A 22,440-nucleotide genomic window follows, 5' to 3' on the forward strand; every position below is an offset into this window, starting at 1 on the left:
CCCTCATGGGCCCTCTTTCTTCTCAGAGCATAAATCCTAGTTTGTTTGTTTTTTAATTTGTGGTACAAACTTCCAGTTATAAAATAAATAAGTCATGAGGATATAATGTACAGCATGGTGACTAAAATTAACAATACTGTATTGTATATTTGAAAGTTGCATCACAAGAAAAAAATTTATAATTAGGTGAGCTAATGAATGTTGATTAAATTTATTGGGATGATCATTTCGCAATATATACAAATATTGAATCATTATGTTGTACACTTGAAATGTCAATCATATCTCCAAAAAAATTATGGTCACCATGATCATGGAAGCATCAAAGTGACAGTGGAAGGCAGTGTGGTACAGGGGATAGAGCCCAGATGGAATCTGCAGGACATGGGTTCAAATTCTGTGTGGGCTATTTACTGGGGAATAAAATTAGACTCAGTTTAAATCAGATTAGCATTTAAATCTCAATGGGATTAAATAAATGTTTCTTTTTACTTTTTCCACAGGAGCTGAGAAAGGTCTCAGCAAGACCGTGGAGCTGGGGTCCAGATACTGGAAGAGGGGGAGGGGAAGTCATTTTGGAATTGGCTGAGAAGGTGGTTTCAGTGCAGGTGCTGTTGCTGGAGGGGATCCTGCAGCTGCTGGCCAGGGGAGAGCTGCCAAGGGAGCCGGGAATCGCGTTCAGGAAGCAGCTCCAGGCCAGAGGAGGGGGTGTGACCCGCAGCGCTGGGCCTGCCGCTTCCCGTCGCTTCCAGAGCAAAGGTCACTGGGCCTCTGGATCACCGTCCCTCCCCCAGCCCCGGCTTTGTTTACCTTACAAGGAAGGCCACCAACGTGCCTGTGTTACCCTCCCCGTATTGCTACTAACAGGTCCGAGAAGCAGGGCCTTCCGTGTGCAGGATGGCGGGGAACTCAATCCTGCTGGCCGCCGTCTCTGTCCTCTCTGCCTGTCAGCAAAGTAAGAGTCCGGGCGGAGTGTGTGAGCGTGTGAGTGTGTGTGTGTGTGTGTGTGTGTGCATGTGTGTGCATGTGTGTGTGTGTGTGTGTGTGTGTGTGTGTGTGGCAGAGGGAAGGGAGGTCCGGTTTCTGGGGTTCCGGTTGCTGGTGGCCCTGTGTGCTCCGAAGACCATAGTCTGCTCAGGGCCACCAGTGCCCCTTTTCCTGGGGACAGGCGGAGATTCGGACCACGTCAGGTATTAGTTCTCATGTGCGGTGACAACCCCAGCCCAGTTCAGTGGGCATTACAAGTGTGCTAACCCGGGGAAGCGAACTATAAATATTAATTACCAGTTTCCAAAGGCAGCCTTGTGCCTGCCTGGGAACTCTGGCTGTGATTTCTTAGACTCGGATCTTTTAATTAATGTGTTTTCATAAATAAACTGCTTATGGCAGGTCTGAGTATCAGGTTAAAAGAAAATCTCCTGCAGAAATATGAGCTTCAGGTTCAGTAATGAATTCTAAATTTTAAAGCACCTTCCCACTAGGACTATTTAACATCCCGAGAGTTTTTTTCTCCACGGGGATCACAGGTGCTCAGTCCTTAGTCTCTTACCTTCTAAATGGGGAACAGGGTCTGAGCACTGGTGGGCAAGACTCATACCAAGTACACAGCTTCTTTATCTTGTGTGTTTGTCCCCGGAACGGGGCAGGGCTGCGGACTGCAGGTGAGGACAAGTCCAGCCTGTGCACACCTCGATGCATTGCCGAGCCAGTCTGCTTCGTGTATTTATGAAAATATCACACCTTGAGACACACAGTTTGTGGTTTGAGTCACAGCCTTTCGTGGGGGAGAGCAGGGTGTTTGTGACTGATTTAAGAAGCACTTAGGTCTGAAGTGCCCGGTGTCGGCCCCCTGGTTCACATGGACCCACACAGAGGCACTACCACCTGGGTGACCCTCATCCTCACACTGCAGAGCGCACAGAAGCGGGGCCACGGGCGCTCACCCCCCCCCCCCAAGCCTGTGTCATCCTCACAGGGAGGCTTTTGTGGCTGGGGATGCCAGGGACAGTGTGAATTGTGGCCAGAAGTCCTGGAGGCTGGGTGACACAGGTACCAGTGGGAAGAGGAGAGGAGGCTGGGCCAATGGTGATTGGGGGGTGGACAGGGAATATTGGACGATGGGTGGGAGAGACAGAGACACAGAGAGAGAGAGAGAGAGAGAGAGAGAGAGAAAGGGAGAGAGCTGTTCAGTTGGCATTAAAGACCAGAATTTGCTGCCCCGACAAGAGTCTGGTGCTTATGGAGTCGGGACACCGTATGTCCTGGTAGAAGCAGCTCAGGTTTGGGAGACAGTCTTGAATCTGTCCAGTCCAGCCACTTGTCAGTCAGGTGCCTCTGGCCAGGATGTTGTGTCCTTCGGTGTCCTCATCAGCAAGGGTTAAGCAGGACACTGGGTAGGAAACGCCCACCAGGGTGCCTGGCCGGGGCTGGTGCTCAGTGCCGTCCGTCCCAGCCTCACTGCTCCCCACGGACAGAAGCTCCGCTGGACTGAGGGTGGTCACACGGTGAAGCTGGGGGAGGGGATCATGGTGCAGGGTCTCCATTCACTGTCCCCGCAGATCTGTCCTTTTGGAGAAAGCTTTACCCAAAGCCTGCTGATATAAATGTTAATCACATCCCCCCAAAAATACCTTCACAGAAACACCTAGAATGACGATTAACCAAACAAGTGAACACTGTAGCCTAGTACTTAGCGGACACCTAAAATTAACCATCACAGACTTGTTCCTAATTTTGGGCAATCATAAATAAAGATGCTGTGAGCATTCATTTATAAATCTTTGTATGAACATATGCTTTCACTTCTCTTGGAGAAATACCTAGGAGTGGAATGGCTGGGTCACATGGTCTATGTATGGCTAACTAAAAAATCCCTTCCAAATGGCTGTTTAAGTGGTTGTACTATTTTACATTCCCACCAGCAGTGGATAAGAGTCCCAGTTGCTCTTATAGCCTCACTTGCCTGTCTTTTTAAATTAGTATGACCTGTCTTTTAAATTTAGACATTTAAATAGCTATGTAGTGGTATCTAATTGCGGTTTAAATTTGCATTTTACTAATGAATAATGATGTGCCAGATTTTTAACATTGATCCCCTTTACTTGCAGGTTATTTCGCTTTGCATGTAGGAAAAGCAAGATTAAAATACAAAGTTATGCCCCCCGCAGTCTCTGGGTCACCAGAGTTTGAGAGAATATTTCGTGCACAGTAAGTCATGCTTTTCCCACCATTCAGGGGTCAGGCCTGGCCACGTATACGCACTTCTGACTGGGGGATAGATGTGCAGAGAAGAAAGAACCACGCTTCCCAGCCAGGACCCTTCTCGTGATCCTTGAAGCTTGAGGTACCCAGTGCATGGAGTCTCTACCCGCCTTTATGACAGATTCAGAGGGTGCATTTACAAAAAGGCTGGCATCTTAGAAAAGACTACTATATGGTCTAACTCCCTTCTCCAAATTTCTCTTTACGTGATCCTCAGCCCTAGCCCAGTTCTCGCCTTAGAGTCTAAGGTCTAGTATCAATCTGGCCAAATCAGATGACTAGTAAAGGCATTTGGGCTTTATCTGAGATAGTTAGGGCAGGATCCTTGGGACAACCAGTTCATGCCAAAGCCTACTGGCCACCTATTCTAGTTTCAAGGGCAGGCTTCCTTGAGCTCTGCCAGTTCCCAAGAGGGAATGCACTTTGTTCTCTGGCTCTCCTGGACCAAACACGGAGTCCCTTCAGCCTCCCTTAGAGCTCTCATGGCCTTGACTGTAACAGAAATGCTGCCTTTCCCCTCTCCCTCCCCCCTGCTGCTTCGCTCTAAGCGTAGCCAAGAAGCCTGATGCTACAGTAAATTCTGTCTCTAAGAGGAACTTGACATCTCATAGCAATCACTGCAGGGTCCTTCTGGCCACCGTGGAAGTGACCGTTCGTTGTCTGATGGTGGCCTCAGGTCGGATATACCTTTGCCAAGCAGAGATGCTTATCATGAAAACGAACTTACCCAAGTTACCAGCCCAGGGATCCTTCTGCAAAGTCCCCATTCAATTCCTCTTCCTTTCCTGCATGGAGGGCCTTGGAGGTGACTGTCTCTGGAGTTTTGCAGCCTTTTGCCAGAACACTTTTTTTTTTTTTTAATTGTGAAAATAGCAACTATAATTTCACCAAGGGCTGTTCCTTCATGCTGTTGCTCAGCTTAGAAACTTCTATGTAGTCTAATTTGAGCGAGCACCTTGATTCCTTTAGATTAAAGGGTTTTATAAATCTGAAAAGTAGATCTGAGTTATGAATGGATCTTGCTGCAATTTATATACATTGCCTCTGCTTCTATCCTCACTGGAAGAAAAGAGTAGCGGATCACCTCACCCTCCTCCATAGACTTGAGGACTATTATCGAGTGTCTTTCATCTTCTATATTTTGAGGCGAGGTAGCACTAATTCGTTAGCTGGCTTTTCCAATAATTACACAATTTTGGTTGTTATTTTTAGACTAAAATTTTTCATATTATTTTTAAGCCTGGAGCCCAGAAGTATATGTAGTATTCCAATAAGGGTTTCATGGTTCTGGGTAAGATAGAGGAATTGCCTCTTACTTCGTTTTAGTTAATGTATCCTTATTTACATAATGCTAAATTATTCAGTTCCTGGTCCAGAATTTACATGCCACAAGGCCCAAGTAAACCCAATTATCATGAAACTGAGTAGTGTTTAGTAATAGTACCCTCTTCTTACCCTAGTGTAGTTCTGTAATTTTTTTTTGCCATTTCACTAGTTTTTTATAGTCATTTTGAATTCTAATTCTGAAATTTAGAAATTAAAACTAGTGACCTTAATGCATATCTAAAAACTACAGAGAAAAGGAAAATTTACAAAGATAGTACCTTTTCAAATATTCTACCACACCAGGATGATCAGAATGTGGGTCACCTAATTTTGTAGTAAGTACAAATATGTGAAATGAAAGAGACAGTAAGCACATCTCCCTTTTTCTTACACATGTGCCTATCTTGAACATTAGCAGAGAGCACAAAATAGATTTATCTACTAAGTTATAAAGGGCTAGGGATCTCCAAGATAAGAGGATAGCTCTAAATGGTGAGCTCTTCAAACTCCAGCATCCTGCTCCACAGGCCGTCGGTCTTAGTCAGCTTGAGCTGCTGTAACAAAATACAACAGACCAGGAGGCTTAAACAACAGACATTTGTTCTCTCTCACTTCTGGAGGCTGCATGTCTAAGACCAAGCTTCTGGCTGATTCGATTTTCTGGTGAGAGTTCTCTTTTCTTGGCTTGCTGTGTCCTCACATGGCCTCTCCTCCGTGCTTGTGTGCTTGGGGCGCTGGGAGAGTTAGTCTGGTGGGTGTCAGAGAGCTCCCTGCTGTTTCTTATACGCCACCAACCCTATGGAATCAGGGCCCCACCCTTCTGCCCTCACTTAGCCTTAAACACTTCCTTACTCCAACATATGAATGTTAGGGCTTCCACATATGAATTTGAGGGATGACACAAGCATTCAGTTAGTGCCACCACCAAACAGCTTCTGTCGCACCAGCTGGGTGATCCTCAGGTAGTCAGGGGACAAGAGGCAGCTGGAATTTGGATGAGCTGCAAGCCTCACTCCTTCTCTGCTCATCGTGACAAGTGCTGGTTAGAGTCATGCCTTCCTGCCACCAGCGGCACCCTCCCTCGGGTGCCCCACTCAAGGGTTACTTGACAAGGAGCAATTTAGATAGTTACAAGTCTATAGAAAGATTAACTCCAGCAACCTCTCATCCCCAAGACTTTTCTGAGCATATTAACCTGGTGCTCTGACCCCCAGCCGGTGTAATAATCCAAAAGACTTCCCGGGGCCGAAAGCCAGCAGACTGGGCCTGGGTCATCTGTCAACAGTGTGTGCAGCCCACTGCTTTAGAAAAGAGTCACGAAGCCAAAGGAGGAAGAAAGAGCAGCAAACAAACAATATCCCCCAAGCCCCCCAACAAACTTGAAAGAGGAAAACTTAAGTGTGGACATACAAGAAAGGGGGCGGCTCCTCAATGGTCACAATCAACTGTGCCCTCTGTTCTCACAGGAAGGGACATCGACACAGCTGCTGCCAGCTGTTTTCTGTCCATCTGGAGATTTTTCCTGAGGATCTCCTATGTGAAGATGACAGACTAGATCAGCCTTCATGTCCACAGAGACCAATAGTTATTCTCATTTTGGTTTCTAAGTAATGCATCTGTGATTAGTTATTGGTAGGATTATTAAGAACAAATTTTGAGAGCTTGGTTCCCTTGAGTTAAACAATGTCTGTTGACAGCTCATCGTGAAGGAGCTATCCTGGGACACATCCAGGCATGGGCCACTTAACCGCGGTGGGCATATGCTGGAGGAGGTCATAACAAGCAGGTAGTGTGGGATTCCAGGTACTTTAAGGTCAAGCAATCCTGGTGTTCTCAGCAGGCAGCGGCAGAGAAGACTGTCAGCAAACAAGCAGGCCCCAGGATTGGCTTAAGGCAGGTCAGCAAAAGGGACCAGGAGAAAAGCACAGTGGGCACTGCTGGGACATGAGGTCAGGGTGGGACCACAGTGACTGCTTGCAGGGGACAAGGGACTCATTTCTTGGGGAAGGAGGGTGCAGAGGTATGGTACCCCAATGCTCTAGGCTTTGCCCTCCAGGATCACAAATGCTGTCACCTTCCCATCCTTGCCTGATTCTCAGTGACTTCTAACAAGCCCTGCTCACTCAGGACCTCAGCACCCCCTTCCCCTATCCTCTCCGTTACTTCCCAGAGCCCCAGGGACGTGTGCAGGGACACAGCCCCTCCTGGCAAGCAGTGTCAGGGAATGGCCATGCCACCGCCCCGCTGGAGTCCTACCCAAAGCCTTGTGGGGCATGTGGATGACAGCCCCGTTGGCTTTCAGAGCTAGGTGTTTGGGGGGCCCAGCCCTCAGGTTGGGGTGCTGGATGTCTGGGCCTCAGAAAGAAGCTGGGGGTTGAGGGTTCCCTCCTGATTGGGTGCTGTGCTGGGGTGGTGTTTATGGTGAGAGTGTGTCTTGACCTTTTCTTATAAAAATAATACAGAGTGAGTATTTTCTCATTTGCCCAATGCGTAGGAATCACTCAGCTGGTTTCTAGATTTTTCAGAGGGAGTTGCTCTGTGTGCAGCTGTACATCCATGAGAGGAGGGAGGTCCAGGAGCCTCCAGGGTTGCCATCTTGGTTGCAAAAAACAAACAAAACTAAACACTTTTTTCCCCCCAATTAAAAATATCACTTATGATCTTCAACAACCAGTATCAACTATTTCTGGGTCAACTGCCCATAACCTTAATTTAAGTGCTCAAGCTTTAAGGCTTCTTTAAGAAAGCATGTGGACAACAGTGTGGTGATTGTGGGAGGGTGGGGCAGTGGAGGTACAGAGGGAGTAAATGGTGATGGGAAAAATAAAATTAAAATTAAAAAAAGAAAGCACGTGGGATCACTGATAATCCTGCACATGACGACTCTTCCACCAAGGTCCACTCAAGGCCTCATTACAAATTACATTAAATTTCTTTCTGGTTGTGATATTGTCAGCAAAGAATGCAGCCAACCTAGCCAAGATCACTGGGGGCGTAGCACAGGAAGGAGGAGGAATATAATTCATCTTTCTCCCTTTGCTAGGTGCAGATGCATTAATTATAGTTCCCAGAGAACTATTCCCTTTTGCTTAAAATAGTATCAAATTTTCCATCTGGGTCTTCTATGATTAGAGGCAATTTGAGTTGACATTAGGACAGAGCTTTGGAATCTGGAGCTGACACAGTCTTCCTTTCATTCTCTGTCAGCTTGGGCTCTCAGGGCTCCGTCTGCCCTCTGTAAAATGGGAATGAAAGATGCTTATTCATTTACTTCAGGAGGTTTCAGGGAAATTATTTAAAGAACGTTCTTCCAATGTGCTGAGTCACTTAAGTGGAAGGCAATGGATATGGAAGAACTGGGTGGAAGAAATCTGTTTAGTATGAATTAAATTATTTTCTTTGTTCTTTAGGTAAGATACAGAATACTTTTGAGGCTCAGAATCATGACCATTTCAAGGCCTTTCTTTTGGAAAAAGCGATGATTCATTTCTACTGCTGGCAACTTATATGTAGAAGAGTGATTCCTGGCCCTGTTCTGAGGTTTAAACAATGTCTGAGTCGCACCTCAAAAGACTCATTTTACATGTAAAGGCTATTTAAGCTCTTTATATAAATTCTTATATTATTTTTGTACAAAGAGAATGGGTATTTCTACCTGTAGATTAAAACTCAGTACTTTAGAGTAGAGTTTTCTCATAAAATAACTCATGTCTTTATTTTTTTCCTGCAGACAAAACTGTGTGGAGTTTTACCCCCTATTCATGATTACACTGTGGATGGCCGGATGGTATTTCAACCAAGGTAATTTTAAAATACAACTGACTATTCCAATGAGGACTATGATTCTTAGAACTAGTGAGGAGAAGACAGGCAACCACACATCTACGAATCTTGGAAATTGTTTTAAAAAAATAAGCAACATCTCTGTTCATCAAAGAGCACCATGCTGCAGATAGTCTAACTTTGCTTCATTCTAATTTAATTCAATAATTTTTAAAAAAAGTTGAAACAAACTATATGTTGGGCACTTCAGAATGAAAATGACACACAATTTGTCTTGACTACCAGACCTTGAGTTAGTTTCTTGACCTCCTTTGGATCATGTCCCAGAGCCCCTGCAGGTGTGTGTCCTAACGTGCAGGTGACAGTGGGGGAGGCTGCTGGCTTGCCCTCTCCTCAGCTCCTTGTCACAGTCCCTCACTGTGATTTACTAGCAGAATGTAAACTCCCTGAGGTCAGGAATTTGCCTCATTTGCTGCTGTATCCCCAGTGCCTATCAAAGGGGGTGGGGCACTCTTGCATGAATGACCAACAGCCCTAATCAAGACTGATTTCTAAAATCCCAAGCAGTGGACTGACCCAGATGAAGCAGAACCTGAGCCGCCATTTATTCATGTGTCATCTCATGCCCCTGCTATGAGCATCCTTCCCTGAGCAGCTGTGATGTGAGCTGGTAAAGCCACCAGCGGTAGCTGCCCTGGACTGCCGGCCTTAGCGCGGTGCCAGAGGCGCCTGGGGTGGCATTAGGGATTACTGCTCCTGGACCCACCCACGTCTGGAGGCGGCCCAGGCAACCGGGTGTTTGAAACCTCTCGTGATTCTAATGTATGGACCAAGTTGTGAACCACAGCCCTGGGTTCTAGAATTAATTCCTGCTTTCCAGATAAAGAAACTGAAGTACAGAGAGGTTAAGCAACTTGTCGAACTTAACACTTACCAATGTAGGAGAAAATTAGCTTTCAAGGACAGAACAGGGTCTATTGGAATTTGACCCAACAACCCATGTACCTTCTCCCAAGGACCTGTTCCCAAGGATGAGGTGCTTTTGTTTGTATGTAACAACCCTACAAATACGAACTCTCTGTTAGACCGGGGTATCCTTGGCAAGCTGAGGGATTTGCCCAAACTCTGCCTGTCCCGTTCACAGGATGTTAGACCAGCACTAGCTGCTTTAGCTGGAGAAATTCAGTCCCTTTTGCTTTCATTTAAAAAAAAAATTTTTTTAATTGATTTTTAGAGTGAGAGGAAGGGAGAGGGAGAGAGAAAGAGAAACATCGATGTGAGAGCAGAACACCGCTCAGGCTGCCTCCTGTATGCCCCTACAGGAGACTGAGCCCGAAACCCAGGCATGTGCCCTGACCGGGAATTGAACCAGCAACCTTTCAGTGCACGGGAGGACACCCAACCCACTGAGCCACACTGGCCAGGGCAATCCCTTTTGTTTTCTGATAACTCTGATTGCTTCATTTGGTGATTGCTGAGACTTAAATAAACTCAAGTCCCGCTTTCAAAGGTAATCCTATGACCTTCTGGTAATTTTTCCTGTCGACTGAGGAACTTCAGATAAAATGTCCTTTAGAGAAAGACTTCTTAACTGTATTCCAGCTCACATTTTTGTCCCCTAAGGGCACGAATGAAGGCCTGGTTCCCTGTCAGGTGAGACCACACTAACAACTAATAAGAAAAGTGCCTTTTGATAATGGAACTCAGTCTCTGCCATTGGACCCTTTGGATTTCACTGTGACGGGCCCCCTGCCTGTCAGGAAGGGATTTCTCAGGTATCTCCTTGTCATATTTTCTCTTGGTTCTTTCTCATCCAAAGTAAGCTGCCTATTAACTGCCCCGAACAGCTCTCATTGGCCTTCTGGGGGTCACTCATTAGCGGTTTCAAGCTGTAGCGTGCTCGGATCTCTCCATTTCCTCGGGCACCTTGCTTCAGCCCCAACACAAATGCCATCCCCTCAGGGTGGAAAACCACGGGTGCCTCCTCCAGGTCCCCTGCCCCATCCCGCATCTCCTTCTCTGCACCTTTGAGTCCAATTTTCTTCTCATTTTCTATTTATTTGTTGTCTGTGTTTGCTGATAAACTCCATAAAGGCAGGGAGCTTCTATCTATCTCACTGCTAACCCCAGTTCTTAGGATAACGCCGGATATGCAGAAGAAACTAAGCCCTGGCTGGTGTGGCTCAGCTGGTGGAGCATCGTCACACTGGGAGGTCAATTCCCGGGCGGGGCACATGCCCAGGCTACACGTTTGCTCCCCAGTTGGGATGTGTGGGGGGGCAGCCCATCCATGTTTCTCTCTCACACTGATGTTTCTCTCTCTCTCCCTCTTTCCCTTTCTCTCTCTCTAAAGTCAATTAAAAAAAAAAATTGTTTGTGACCTAATAACATAATGACTTGAATGCTATCCAGTGTATCAGTCTGACAGGTAAGCTCCACGTGTTTACGAGAAGGCTGGAAATTCACACGCGTGGGGTGCTGAGGAAGAGAGTTCCTCATGTGGGGGGCATGCTGATGTTTTACGTCGGACAGGGTGGCAGAACTTCACCCCATGCTTTATATTTCTTTTAGGTAAAACTTATTTTTAAAGAAGTCCAAAAATTGTAAGTATGCCATCCAGTGAGCTTTGACAAGTGTATACGCCCGTGTGCCCCAAATCCCTATCAAGACAGAGAACGTGACGACCACCCCGACTTTCCCCGTGCCCTTCCCAGTCGACCCCTTTCAGAGGCAAGCACTGTTCTGATTTTTTTCATCCTAGCTTAGCTTTGTCCGTTCTGGAACCTTCCATAATTGGAATCACACAGTGTGTACTCCTGGGTAACGTAGTGCTTCATTGGCTCAGCAACATGTTTTTGAGACTCGCCACGTCTTTTCGTTGCCGGGTGACAGTCCTTCGCGTGGTCTCACAGCTAGGCTGTTCGTTCTCCTGCTGAGAGACTGCTGGGCCGTGTCCAGCTTTTCACCCTTACGCATGGCGCTGCAATGGACACTCTGTACAAGTCTTTTTATGGGCATGTGCTTTCATTCCTCTTGGGTAAATACATAGGAATGGAATTGCTGGGTCACGAGTGTGTGTAGTTTTCTAAGAAACTGCCAGACCTTCTCCCCAAGTGGCTGTACTACTTGGCTTTCCCACCCCTAATGTACGAGGCTTCCAACGTGACCAACATCTGTATCGTCGGTCTTTTAAGGTCTGAGGCGTTCTCGTGGCTGCGCAGTGGTGTCATCCTGTGGTTTTAAATCATAGTTTGCTGATATTGAGTGATGGGTGATGAATAATGTGGAAAACATTTTCATGTGCTTATTGGCACATTTGTTTAGCTTCCCGTGTGAGTTCTCTATTCAAATGTGTTTTGCCCATTGCAAAAATCAGGGTGTTTTTCTTTCATTGCTCAACTGTTGTCAGAGTTCTCTATGTATCCTGGACACGTCTTTGGGCAGACTTATGTTTTGTGAGCAGTTTCTCAGCTTTCGCACCACATTTTTTGTTACTGTTGTTAATTCTCATTCGAGGATATTTTTCCCATTGCTTTTTTAGAGAGTGGAATGGAGGGGGAAAGAGGGAGGGACACACACATACACACACACAGACAGAGAGAGAAACATTGATGTGAGAGAGATACATAGATTGGTTGCCACCGGCACATGCCCCCACCGGGCCAGGGATCGAACCTGCAACCCAGGTAGGTGCCTTTGACCAGGAATTGAACCTGCGACCTTTCGGTGTACGGGCCGGCGCTCTAACCACTAAGCATACTTGCCAGGGCTCACACCACATTTTGAGAGATTGCCCTCATACTCTGTATCTTCTCTATTTTCTCTCTACAGTTTTTGCTACTTGTCTGGGTCTGGTGTACATATATGCCCGTCACCAGTACTTCTGGGGATACTCGGAAGCTGCTAATAAAAGGTAAGGAGAACCCAAAGAATTGATGTTTAGGCCAAAAGCAGCAGATGGAGTCTGAATTAGTTTGCTGTTCCTGAGAGTATTAACAGCACCGAAGGCCGTGATGGCTAAGGTGACCTATGTTGCCTGAGGCCACGCTTCCCCAAGCCCATGCACAATTAGGCACAAGACTGGAAAGTTCAAGTGTAAGTGCACATTAAGAGCGCACTCTTACACCGGCACACTTTCAATCCTTGCAAAAATGTTGCGCTATCTCCAAAAAGTTACCAAGGAAATAATCCTGCCCAGCCTTAATAATCCTTTGAATGTTCAAAGGAGCCAATTAACCTTTGTGGTTAGGCATCACCTTTAATTTATGCGATGAATCCAAATTTTCAAATGGCCCAAACTAGGAAGTTCTGGACAGTGTCAACAGTGAGCAGCCAGCCCCAGGGCACCCCAGCTTTACCACTGTAGCCCTTTGTCACCTCCCTCCCTCATCTCTGCTCTGCAGGATGACTGGTTTCCAGCTGAGTCTGGGGATTTTGGCCTTGTTGACCGTCCTAGGAGCCCTGGGGATTGCAAACAGCTTTCTGGATGAGTACCTGGACCTCAATATTGCCAAGAAACTGAGGCACTTCTAACTTTCCCCCTCCCTTTGCTCAAATGCTTGCAGAAGGTATTTCCGCTCTGAAGGTAGCATGGTATCACTTATTCAATTAAAACAAAAATAAAAGTGTTGATTTTGTTTTTATTGGAATGGCTTTGTAGAAACACACCCTTTGGAGATTAGATTTCTTGTTTGTTTAAGAACTGAAGTTTGCTCTGAGGGGATATATCTGTATCCTCAGTGGAAGCGTGCCGAGTCCTGGTTTGAGAAGGGCACCCTCAGGTCCCAAATGCCCGCGTGGGGAGCGAGCCGCCTGACTCGCGTGCGAGGCTTCCCATGGACCGCTGCCATCACCTGCCTCTGAGACTGCTTCTCCCTTCATGGAAAGTTCCAGACAGATGCTGATAAGGCAGCCGAACTCACTTCATTGGAGACAGAAAAGCAACCCAGATGGCTGCACGTGGCATACACATAGAGTAGCCAGAGAAGAGAGTCACCAACTAATCATGCAAAATAAATCTGGCTGTGAAAATGGATTTATAAAGAAAAAAGAGGCATATTATTTTCAAGGAACCATCTAGAGACCTGTGCTGTGAGTGTGCTTGCCCCTGGCAGGGAAGAGGAGGGTCACGGTCAGGCGGGGCTGGGCTGGGCTCTGGCGCACTTCCTGTCTCACCCGGGCTTGGGGCCCATGGCTGTTGTGACCCTATGTGCACTCACTGTCTGGCACACTTGCAAGTGACCTCTGTTCACTTTCTTCACCTGTAAAATGGGAATAAGTCCACCTCACAGTCCTCAGGGGCCTTAGGAAAATGGAATTATGAGCCTATAACACCACATCAGGAAAAGAGTTCTCTGTCGATTTTTCCAAAGAAAGCTGAATGTCTTGAGTCTGGTGTGGATGTCTTCAAGAAGCTGTTTATTGAGACTTCTCCTTTTTGTGGGCACACAGGAAGTCACAAAGGTTATGAATAATAGTAAAAGAAATAAAGGCATTTAAACACCAGTGTTTCCAGAACAGGAGGGGAGAAAGCAATGACAACCTCTTGCGCTCCAAGTACTAGTACTAAATATCCCAAAGTACGCAGAGAAGGTTTTGGTCTGGGGACAGGGATATGTGGACACAAGCCCTTTCCCCCCGCATTCGCTGTCAGGCTTTGGACAAACACCTCACCAGTGGAGGCAGTGCAGCCAGGCGGGGAAGGCTCCGGAGCCCCAGCGCTCATCCTGCTCGGCAACTTGCTGGCTTGTAGCTCTCTGCCTCAGTTTTCTCAAAGATAAAATGGGGCTAATGCTCTAAAATGCTATGATTCTGTGGTCTTTTACTCTTGAGTATTCTGATCAGTATGGTGACTTGTATTGTGACATTATTATTATTTTTAAAAATGTATTTTTATTGATTTCAGAGAGAAGGGAGAGGGAGAGAGAGAAACATTGATGAGAAACATCGATCAGCTGCCTCTTGCATGCCCCCTACTGGGGACTGAGCCTGCAACTCTGGCATGTGCCCTGACCGGGAATCGAACTAGCGCCCTCCTGGTGCATGGGACCACGCTCAACAAACTGAGCCACACTGGCAAGGTTATTGCGACATTTTAATTGTTTTATATACTAAAAACAACAAAGAGAAAGTGTGCAAATATTGGACCCTAAAGCACAATTACTACATAATCATATCCTTCGGAAGTGGGGGAAAACCCCATAATTCTTCAAATCTTACACTTGAGGATTTTTAAACAACTTCTATCTTTCATCTAAATTGAAACTATTTAATTTATAAACACACACGGTTTTGGTTAGACAACGTAGAAAAAGAAGATGGGTGTACCACAATATTGGAGCTTTGTATCTTTAAACATCTGAACTACAGAATTTATTTCTTTTGTTCTAATTCTGTTGTCACCAAGGCAACCTCTTGATCACTTTAATTCCTACAAATCTGGCTACAGGGAGCAAATGCGCTGGCTGGAGAGAGGTGAATTTCTGATCTCTTGGACAGTTACATATATATTTCCTGCATATTAGTAAATTGACTAATTTTATTTCTACAAGTCAGGTTTACTACCTCAAAAAGTCAATGTTATGAAAAGGGTGGTGGAGAAGAGCTTTCCTGCCTTAAAAGAGTCTTAAGAAGCATGAAACCAAATGGCAGTGTAGGTTCCTCGGTCAAATCCTGGTTAGAACAAAACAGCGATGGAAGACATCTGGGGGGCAACTGGGACAATTCGAATGTGGAGTGGGAGTGGTGTGCTCTTGGGGAGTGAATGTGAACTATGTTAGGTGCTAGGGGAGAGGACGCCCTGATTCTTTGGAGCTGCGAGCTGAGGGGGGCAGGGGGAACTGGCAGGAGTGTGTATAACTCGCTTTGAAATGGTTCTGCAAAATAAATATGTGACTTGGCAAAGTGTTAACAATTATTGAATCGAGTTGGTAAGTGTCGATAGTTATTCGTTGCACTATTTTTTTCTATTTTTCTGAGTTTTTGGAAAATGTTTCACAAAGTTTAAAAAATCTAAGCAAAGTTAAATCCTGAAAGCAGGTAGTCCTTGGTAGCTCCGAAGCACTGTATGCTTGATTTGGGATCTGGGGTGCCCGTAGGGCCAGCCGCCCCGCGTGAGGCTGGGGCACGTGAGGCCCAGGTGTGGGGCGCTGCTGTAACGACCTCCGCCTGCTGCATGAAAGAAACAGGTGTCTGTGGTGGCGCGGCCAGAAGACACCAGAATGGAAATCTAATGTCCTTAGAGCTTAAAAGCAAAAGGAAAAGAGATTAGAGGAGAAAACCAGAGAAAAAAAGAGGAAAAGATGAAAAAGAAAATAAAAAGATAAAGGACTGGTTGTACAACCAGGTGTCCCCCCCCCCCCCTTTTCTTTGCAGGTTGGAGGTGGGTGGGGTGTGGCCCACAAAGTCATTCATAAGGAAAAGTATCAGGTAATTTGTTTTTCGCCTTTTTTCCTCCTGTCTTCCTTGAAAAGAATGGTCAGAGGCAGAAATGACTTATCTAGTGCTTCTGAATGTTCATTAATTTTCAGCAAACAAAATGCATCTTTCTCCCTGGGGCAGATGCCTACTGACTTCCTGGGTAGATGTTCTGCTCTCTCCTTCCCTCACCACCCGCTCACTGCACTGGGATTTTATAAAGGTCAAGAAGATTACATGCAAGAAATTGTTTTAAAGGAGACACGTATTCCATTCATCCAGCGAAGAACACATTTTCACCCAAATACAAAGATTCGTTTTAATTAATCTGGACTAGGAGTACTCAGTCCTTCTCAGAGCTTCGTGTTTGTTCTCCTGTGGTCAGCACCTCCACACCCCACCCCAGATTCTGTTCATTTTTTGCTCTCATGTTACCCAATGCCACATGGTGTGATTTCCCAGCTAGTCTGGAACCATAGCCCACTGTGGGTAGGACTGGCCTCTTCTTTCACAGTCAAGTTCATACTCCCTCTTGGTTTATATATATTAAAAATAATTTTCATTTTGGATCTATTTTTGACTCTCCTAAAGTGGTCTTAGGCCAGGTCTTCTAGAATTGAAGTGGGAGAGTCACATGTGTGTGAATTGTTAAAAGGGCTCCCGGGACGGGAGTTGGGGAAACAGGGCAGAGAAGGGCAAGAAGCCCAACTAGGAGGCAACTTTAGGCAAAGTCCCAGCCTCTGCTTGATCCTGCAGGGGGAGCTCTGAGACATAAATCCTACCTCCAGGTTTGTCCAAGAAATAAACCGGGCTCTTACCTTCCAGTAAGGATGGAACCTTTTGTCTAAGCACTTTAACTCTTTGTAGGTGGGTGCAGCCTAAGCCAGGGCCTGGCCCAGGGAGTCCTCCAAAGAGGCGCAGCTGGGCTCGCAGATGTAAGACAGTGTGTGTATGTGTGTGCATGTGGACAGTGTCCACTCCAGTGGGGCTAAAATCCCTGTGTCATTTCCCCCCCAATATATTCCTTAAGTTTTCTTACCTTTTTTTAAAATAAAATTTTTACTATCATTTTCCCAAATCCTCTGAATGAACCAGGTGGATTTGAATTGCTATGTTGTTGAATCCACAAATGGACTTTAGTTCATTCCTTTCAAAGTTGACGCTCCTCTGTTCCCTTTGCCACATCCCCCGCAGTGCAAATTTAGAACATATTAGTTATGTGGTTGAATTAAAAAGGCTGTGAATGATTGATTGCTCTGTACTGTTACATAAATGTTTAAATAATGATATCCAAATTTTGAGACAAGAACTGCAGTTAATCAATTAAAACCCAGGCATAATATATCTGCTTAATTAAGGCTGGGGATCCAGTGACAATCCAAAAATAAACTAAACTTTGGGTTGGTTCAGATAACGATCTTTTATTTGTTTTTTTTCTTTAAAAGTGGTATGTCAACGTCACTTCATTTCTACATTTCAGAGTTCTGTACATCTCTTAAAAGGAAATAAGCAATGCTCAATGTACAAAGTAAAAAGAGAAAACTAGAAAAATCTGAATGAAATGGAGCAAGTTGCCATAGGCCATACAGTACAAATTAGTAATCAGATGCCATCTGAAGTGCGATACCACTGCTGTGATGATGCGTTAAGGGATGAAATAAAAATACTCTATTTTAAACAAACAGTATATATATATTTATATGTATATTTTTTACAGATAGTAGACCCAGTGATATCTGCAGTATTGTAAAAACTTATTTACAAATAACTTTTTTAGACATTACATATACATCAGCACCGTAGTAAAAACAAAACCAAAACAACATTATTAAAATCTACCTCTTTATTTAGTTGGTCCCAGGACTGAGCATTCGGAGGAAGCTTTTAAGAGGGAATAGAGCCACTTCTCCAACAGCCACCTCTAGCTTCTCATCATTGCTTATATATTTATTTCCTGTACCTTTCAGAAAAAGGTATATACATATTCTGTCTTCATGTTTGTGTTTTTTTTTGGTTTTCATCTGTTTCCACTCAGGAGTTTCCCTGGCGGTGTCTGTCCCCATGCAGGATGTTCACTGTCACCCTGCTAACACCTGTTCCCAGAGAGAGCACGGCCCCTACCTGGGCTCTTGCCCACCTGGCCACCTGCCTCCATGCTGCCCCTTGCTGAACGGGTCTGTAACCTTGGGACCTGGTGAGCAAATCAAGGCAGTGCTTGCCTGCCTGCTGCCTCTGCCCCCTCCGCCCCCAGCCTGCCATCCAAACTCCCTTCCAGGACCTTCCCCCAGGGCTGCCAGGCCAGTTCCTCACGTCCCCAGCCTGGGCTCAGCTGTGGCGAGCTGCGTGTGACTGCCCAAAAGGGAGCCAGCCTTTCGGACACGGAGGGAGGAGGTGGGGGGAGAAAAGCACACGTCACTCTCACTCACTTAGGACAATAACTATGCACATGGCTTCCAAAAAGGGACAGTGGGAGGGGAGGCGAGGACTTACACATAAGTTCTTGTAAATAAGAGACAAGCCTCCCGATGGGGGAGCTCGTTGATCCCTTCCAACAGGCTTCAGTTAGGGCAGGTTGGAGTGAATGACACAGAGAACAACTGTACAGGACTTTGGAAGTGGATGACTTTGCCCATATGGAAGGAACCATATTTTCCTCCTTTCTGTCATCAAAACACGTGAGGTGGAATAATTGGTTTTTCAGTGCCTCAGCTCTCGGGTTTAGATTTGTCTTTCTGGTGAGTAGGGATTAAGGACAAGGCCGATTTTAGAGCCTCACCCCTGGGATTTTCCCACTGGGAGCCCTCCAGGCCGGTCCTTTCTGGGGACACCGGAGGCGTCAGATGCGGTGCGTGTAAACCCACACGGAGCCTGCTCAGTTCCCGGCAGACTATTCTGTCAGCTCCACGCTCGGCAGAGAAACACTCCAGCGTCGCCTTGGCATTCCAGGCATTGTCTAAGCGCTCCTCGCATTTATTGTGACTCTGCCCAGGCTCCCTAGAGACAAAAGTTTCATTTCTTCTTGGGAGGACGCTGTGATGGATACAATGAGGGACAAAGGTGGGGTGGGGGAGGACGGTGGTCATGGGGCAGGCGCACAGCATCCACCAGGGTCTCCCTACCCTGTGGTGATGGAAGTAGATGGAAGTGCCTTGCTGTGTCACTGTCATGCTGGGCTCCCTGGAGGCTCCAGCCCAACTACTGGGAGCGACGGCCACCACGGTCACCAGCAGAGGGCTGGCTGCCCCCAGGACTGCAGGACCCACCCTCCTCCCAGCTCACTTGGCTATCCTTGTGAGGCAGCCAAGAGCAACGCCTCTGACATTCCTGAGGGTCATCATGGGGCAGGAGCCAGGCCTGCAGGAGCCTTTGTAGTCTCCCTGCGACGGCTCACCATTCTTCGTGCCTGCCCTCAACATCCAGTTGCACGTCTTGAAGCCTGACATCTCTTTCCAGCCAGAGCTCAGCACATTTCTGACCTGTGCTCTTGGCCTGTGCAATCACCCAGCAGCCTGTGTGGGGCTCCTTCTGCTCGAGGCTCTGTCTCTTGTGTCTCCAAAGCTGCAGTCTCCGCACTGGGCCAGGAGGGGCTGACGGGTGCCTTGCCCTGGGCAGCAGTCGGTCTGGGCTGGAGCAGCTCTTGCTGGGCCAGGCGATCACAGGGCAGGGAGCTCAGGTTCGTCTTCCCCACCTGCCTCTGGTGTGTCTTCCTCTCTCACAGCAGGGATCTGCCCGGTGTCTCGTCTTGACTGCTGTGTGAAAATCAGGTGAAATGAGGCCCCGCGGGGCTGTGGACTGGCACCTGGATCTTCCACTATCAGCCAGCTGCAGTTTTGCTCAGTTTACGTGGGTCAAAAAAACACAAAACAAGGATGGGTCCACATCCTGTTTCTTTTGCCCATTTGGGGCCCCTCTTGACTAGGGGTTTCCAAACAACTCATCGAGCTCCTGCATCCACTCGTCCCCTGGCCCAGCTTTGATGATGGAGTCCACGAGGTCGGCACTGTCCGAGAGGCCCGGGAAGGATGCCCCGGCCCCTTCGCCACTGTAACTGTATGACATGTCCTGGGGGGCAGTCCGCTCATAGGCTTGGCTCTGGCCACTGGGAGCAAAGCTGCCACTGGGCATCTGTTGCTGGGCTGGAGGTTGGCTGAACGCTGGCATGCCGGGGACACCCTGGCTTAGGCCAGACATAACCATGGGCCTGGACTGGCTGGTCCCTTGCTGACCCGGGAGTGGTGGCATCATTTGCCGACCCATGGCAGCCGGGTTGAGGGTTCTCACGGCACCTGTGTTAGCGTCCACGACCTGGCTCAGTCCCTGTGGGAAGTGTTGCTTGGTCAGCCTCGGCTGGCCAGCTTGAAGTGAGTAGCTGGCACCATTGCTGAATGACCCTAATTCTCCACTAGTCCTCCCAGGCATCCCCTGTAGGCTCCTCTGCTGCCAACTCTGGGCTCCCTGCTGGACTGTTCCCATAATGCTTTGCAGCCTTGGTGGGCCTTGGGGTCTCGGCAAGGCCTGGCCCACCGGCCCTTTCATTTGTTGGTGCTGCTGGGTCATGGCTGAGTTCACCAGCATGCTCTGACCAAACCCACTCACCATCCCAACCCCTTGCCCGGAGGCAGGCTGCCTGGGTCCCTGGGCTTGGTTGTGTGCGATGCTCATGCCACTTTGGTTTGGGTGCTGCAACATTTGGGTCATTCCTGGACTCATATTGTACATTCCTGGTTGGCTGGTAGGCGTGGTGTTGTAAGGGGCCAGCCCCATCTCTGACTGGGCAGTGGCTGTGGCCATTGTCCCTGGGTTCTGGGAAGGTCCCATTCCCATCATGCCTGCATTCTGTGTCATCAACCGTGATGTTCGCATGCTCTGGAGGGCCGCTTGGCTTCTCACGGCTGCTATGTCCTGTGGAGAACCTGCAAGGGAAAAAGGTTCATTCACTCTTCTCGATAAGCAATGTACTCAACCAAGGTGCTGGCTGGGGTTTTCTCTGGGAGCCCCAATGCTTTCATATGAAAGGATCTGCTCTGATACCACATCCTTAATAACAACAATTATTATTTTTCTGCTTATAACACATGCTGATTGTGAAAAATCTGGAAAATATTGAAAAGCACAAAGATGAAAATTAAAGTCACCCAAGTTCTCACCCTCCAGAGAGGACCACTGCTAACTATTATTTATATATAAAAAGACACACACAAAGGAATTGGGATCATACTGTACACACACTTTTGTAGTTGACTGTTTTACTTGATTACCGATATTTGTTCACATTTCAGGAGCAAATTATTTCTTATGCTTCTTGATATGATGCCACCCTCAACCAATTAGATACGCTTTTTTTCTTGGAGATGAGAGGGAATTCACCCCCTAGTCTAAATTAAGAAGAAATGGCAATATCTGTGCGTATTCTATTTGCGAAGTAGAACGCGGTTCAGTAGAGAATATGATCAGTAAAGACCATTAGATTAATTTCCCTTAAGACTTGAGCAGGATTTGAGAGGTTAAAGGCCACTGCTTCTGCTCAGAAACTATGGACGGTTTTTTGGACCCACTCTATAGATTTCCACATGCTCCAGATTCTCTGAATCATTACATGTCAGTACAAACTGGCCAGCTTCCTGAGCTAGAAAAAGAAATCATCCTGCTACTTGCTACTTGGCAATGAACTTGACGGATCTCTCCAGTGAAGTCCACTCCTTGAAATAGGCAATGACTACGGCTGCTCTCAGCAGATCACTAACAGAGCTTTAATGAAGCCGTTTTAAAAAGTTGGCCAGAGTATGAACAGGCCAAGTCACTCCACTCTAATCAGGCATCTGAGTGAGGCCTTCGTTACCGGTTCCCGGGCAATCTCCAAACCAGCCAGGAGGACAGAAATGTCACCCTTCCAACTCCAGTCGATGTAGTAAAGGACCAGGAGGGGCACACAATGGATTTTTCTAGGTCCCTGATAATGATTAAGTCTACGAGACAAAGAAAAATAGTTTTTTTTCCTGGACATTTAAAAAAGATGCAGCATGGGAACCAATCAATATTATAAGCAAATCTGATCCCCCCTGGAACTGAGACGAGAAACCAGATGAGAACAGTGTAACCTCGTTAAGCCTGGCACCTTGGCAGATAACTGAAGTGTGTTTTTGTCTTCCTGATAGGGGTATTGATTTCTGGGCAGCAAATATGTCTCCATACATTATTTCTTTCTTTAAGAAAGAAAATTACAGGAATTTTGATTATGACTTAAGTTTTTGAGGCTTGAGATCAATATCATTCTGCATTGAAAAATGAAGGTTACTGTAGGGAAACCTGAAAGACCCGGGGGCAATCCTTAGAAATGTTTCCATTTGTTTTGTTTTAAGCTTAATTATATTGAAGTGATTTTTAAAAAAAAATCAAAAGTTCCTGATTAAATACTGGATGGTAGTATATAGTGCAACTTGTAATCTTGTTATGAAGTTTTGTGACCTTAACGACTAAATTTGTATCGACTGCATGGCCAATCTGATCAACTGTGGTGAAATGGGTTATTGAGTTGTTTATTTAAAAATTTAAGGGAAAAATATTGCTGACTCAGAGATGGATCAGATAGATCCAAATTACACACACAAGCTTCTGGGCTGCTGGAAATAGATAAAAAGACTTTACTATTTTGAA

At 46.6% G+C, this 22,440-nt stretch overlaps 2 protein-coding genes across 3 annotated transcripts in view; one reads left to right on the forward strand and one right to left on the reverse strand.

Moving 5' to 3' along the window:
- Window positions 1-887: 887 nt before the first annotated feature.
- MGST2 (microsomal glutathione S-transferase 2) lies at window positions 888-12,998 on the forward strand. Of its 2 annotated transcripts, XM_016210186.2 has the most exons (5): window positions 894-955; window positions 3,108-3,207; window positions 8,318-8,388; window positions 12,202-12,283; window positions 12,774-12,998. In XM_016210186.2, exons 1-5 carry the CDS (start codon window positions 898-900, stop codon window positions 12,901-12,903), a joined length of 441 nt encoding a protein of 146 aa, XP_016065672.1. In that variant the 5' UTR covers window positions 894-897; the 3' UTR covers window positions 12,904-12,998. The 2 variants fall into 2 exon arrangements, with proteins under 2 accessions (XP_087672078.1, XP_016065672.1); XM_087815952.1 differs by lacking the exon at window positions 3,108-3,207 and having other exon boundaries at window positions 888-955.
- A 4,899-nt stretch (window positions 12,999-17,897) lies between these two features.
- Window positions 17,898-22,440, reverse strand: part of MAML3 (mastermind like transcriptional coactivator 3) — a 376,327-nt gene continuing 371,784 nt past the window's right edge. Inside the window, exon 5 of the mRNA XM_087816490.1 lies at window positions 17,898-20,699. Coding sequence (XP_087672616.1) covers window positions 19,702-20,699 — 998 coding nt within the window. The 3' untranslated portion in view covers window positions 17,898-19,701. The remainder of the gene's footprint in view (window positions 20,700-22,440) is intronic.

The sequence above is a fragment of the Miniopterus natalensis genome, chromosome 4 (assembly GCF_054644295.1).
Source record: "Miniopterus natalensis isolate mMinNat1 chromosome 4, mMinNat1.hap1, whole genome shotgun sequence".
Taxonomy (NCBI): domain Eukaryota; kingdom Metazoa; phylum Chordata; class Mammalia; order Chiroptera; family Miniopteridae; genus Miniopterus; species Miniopterus natalensis.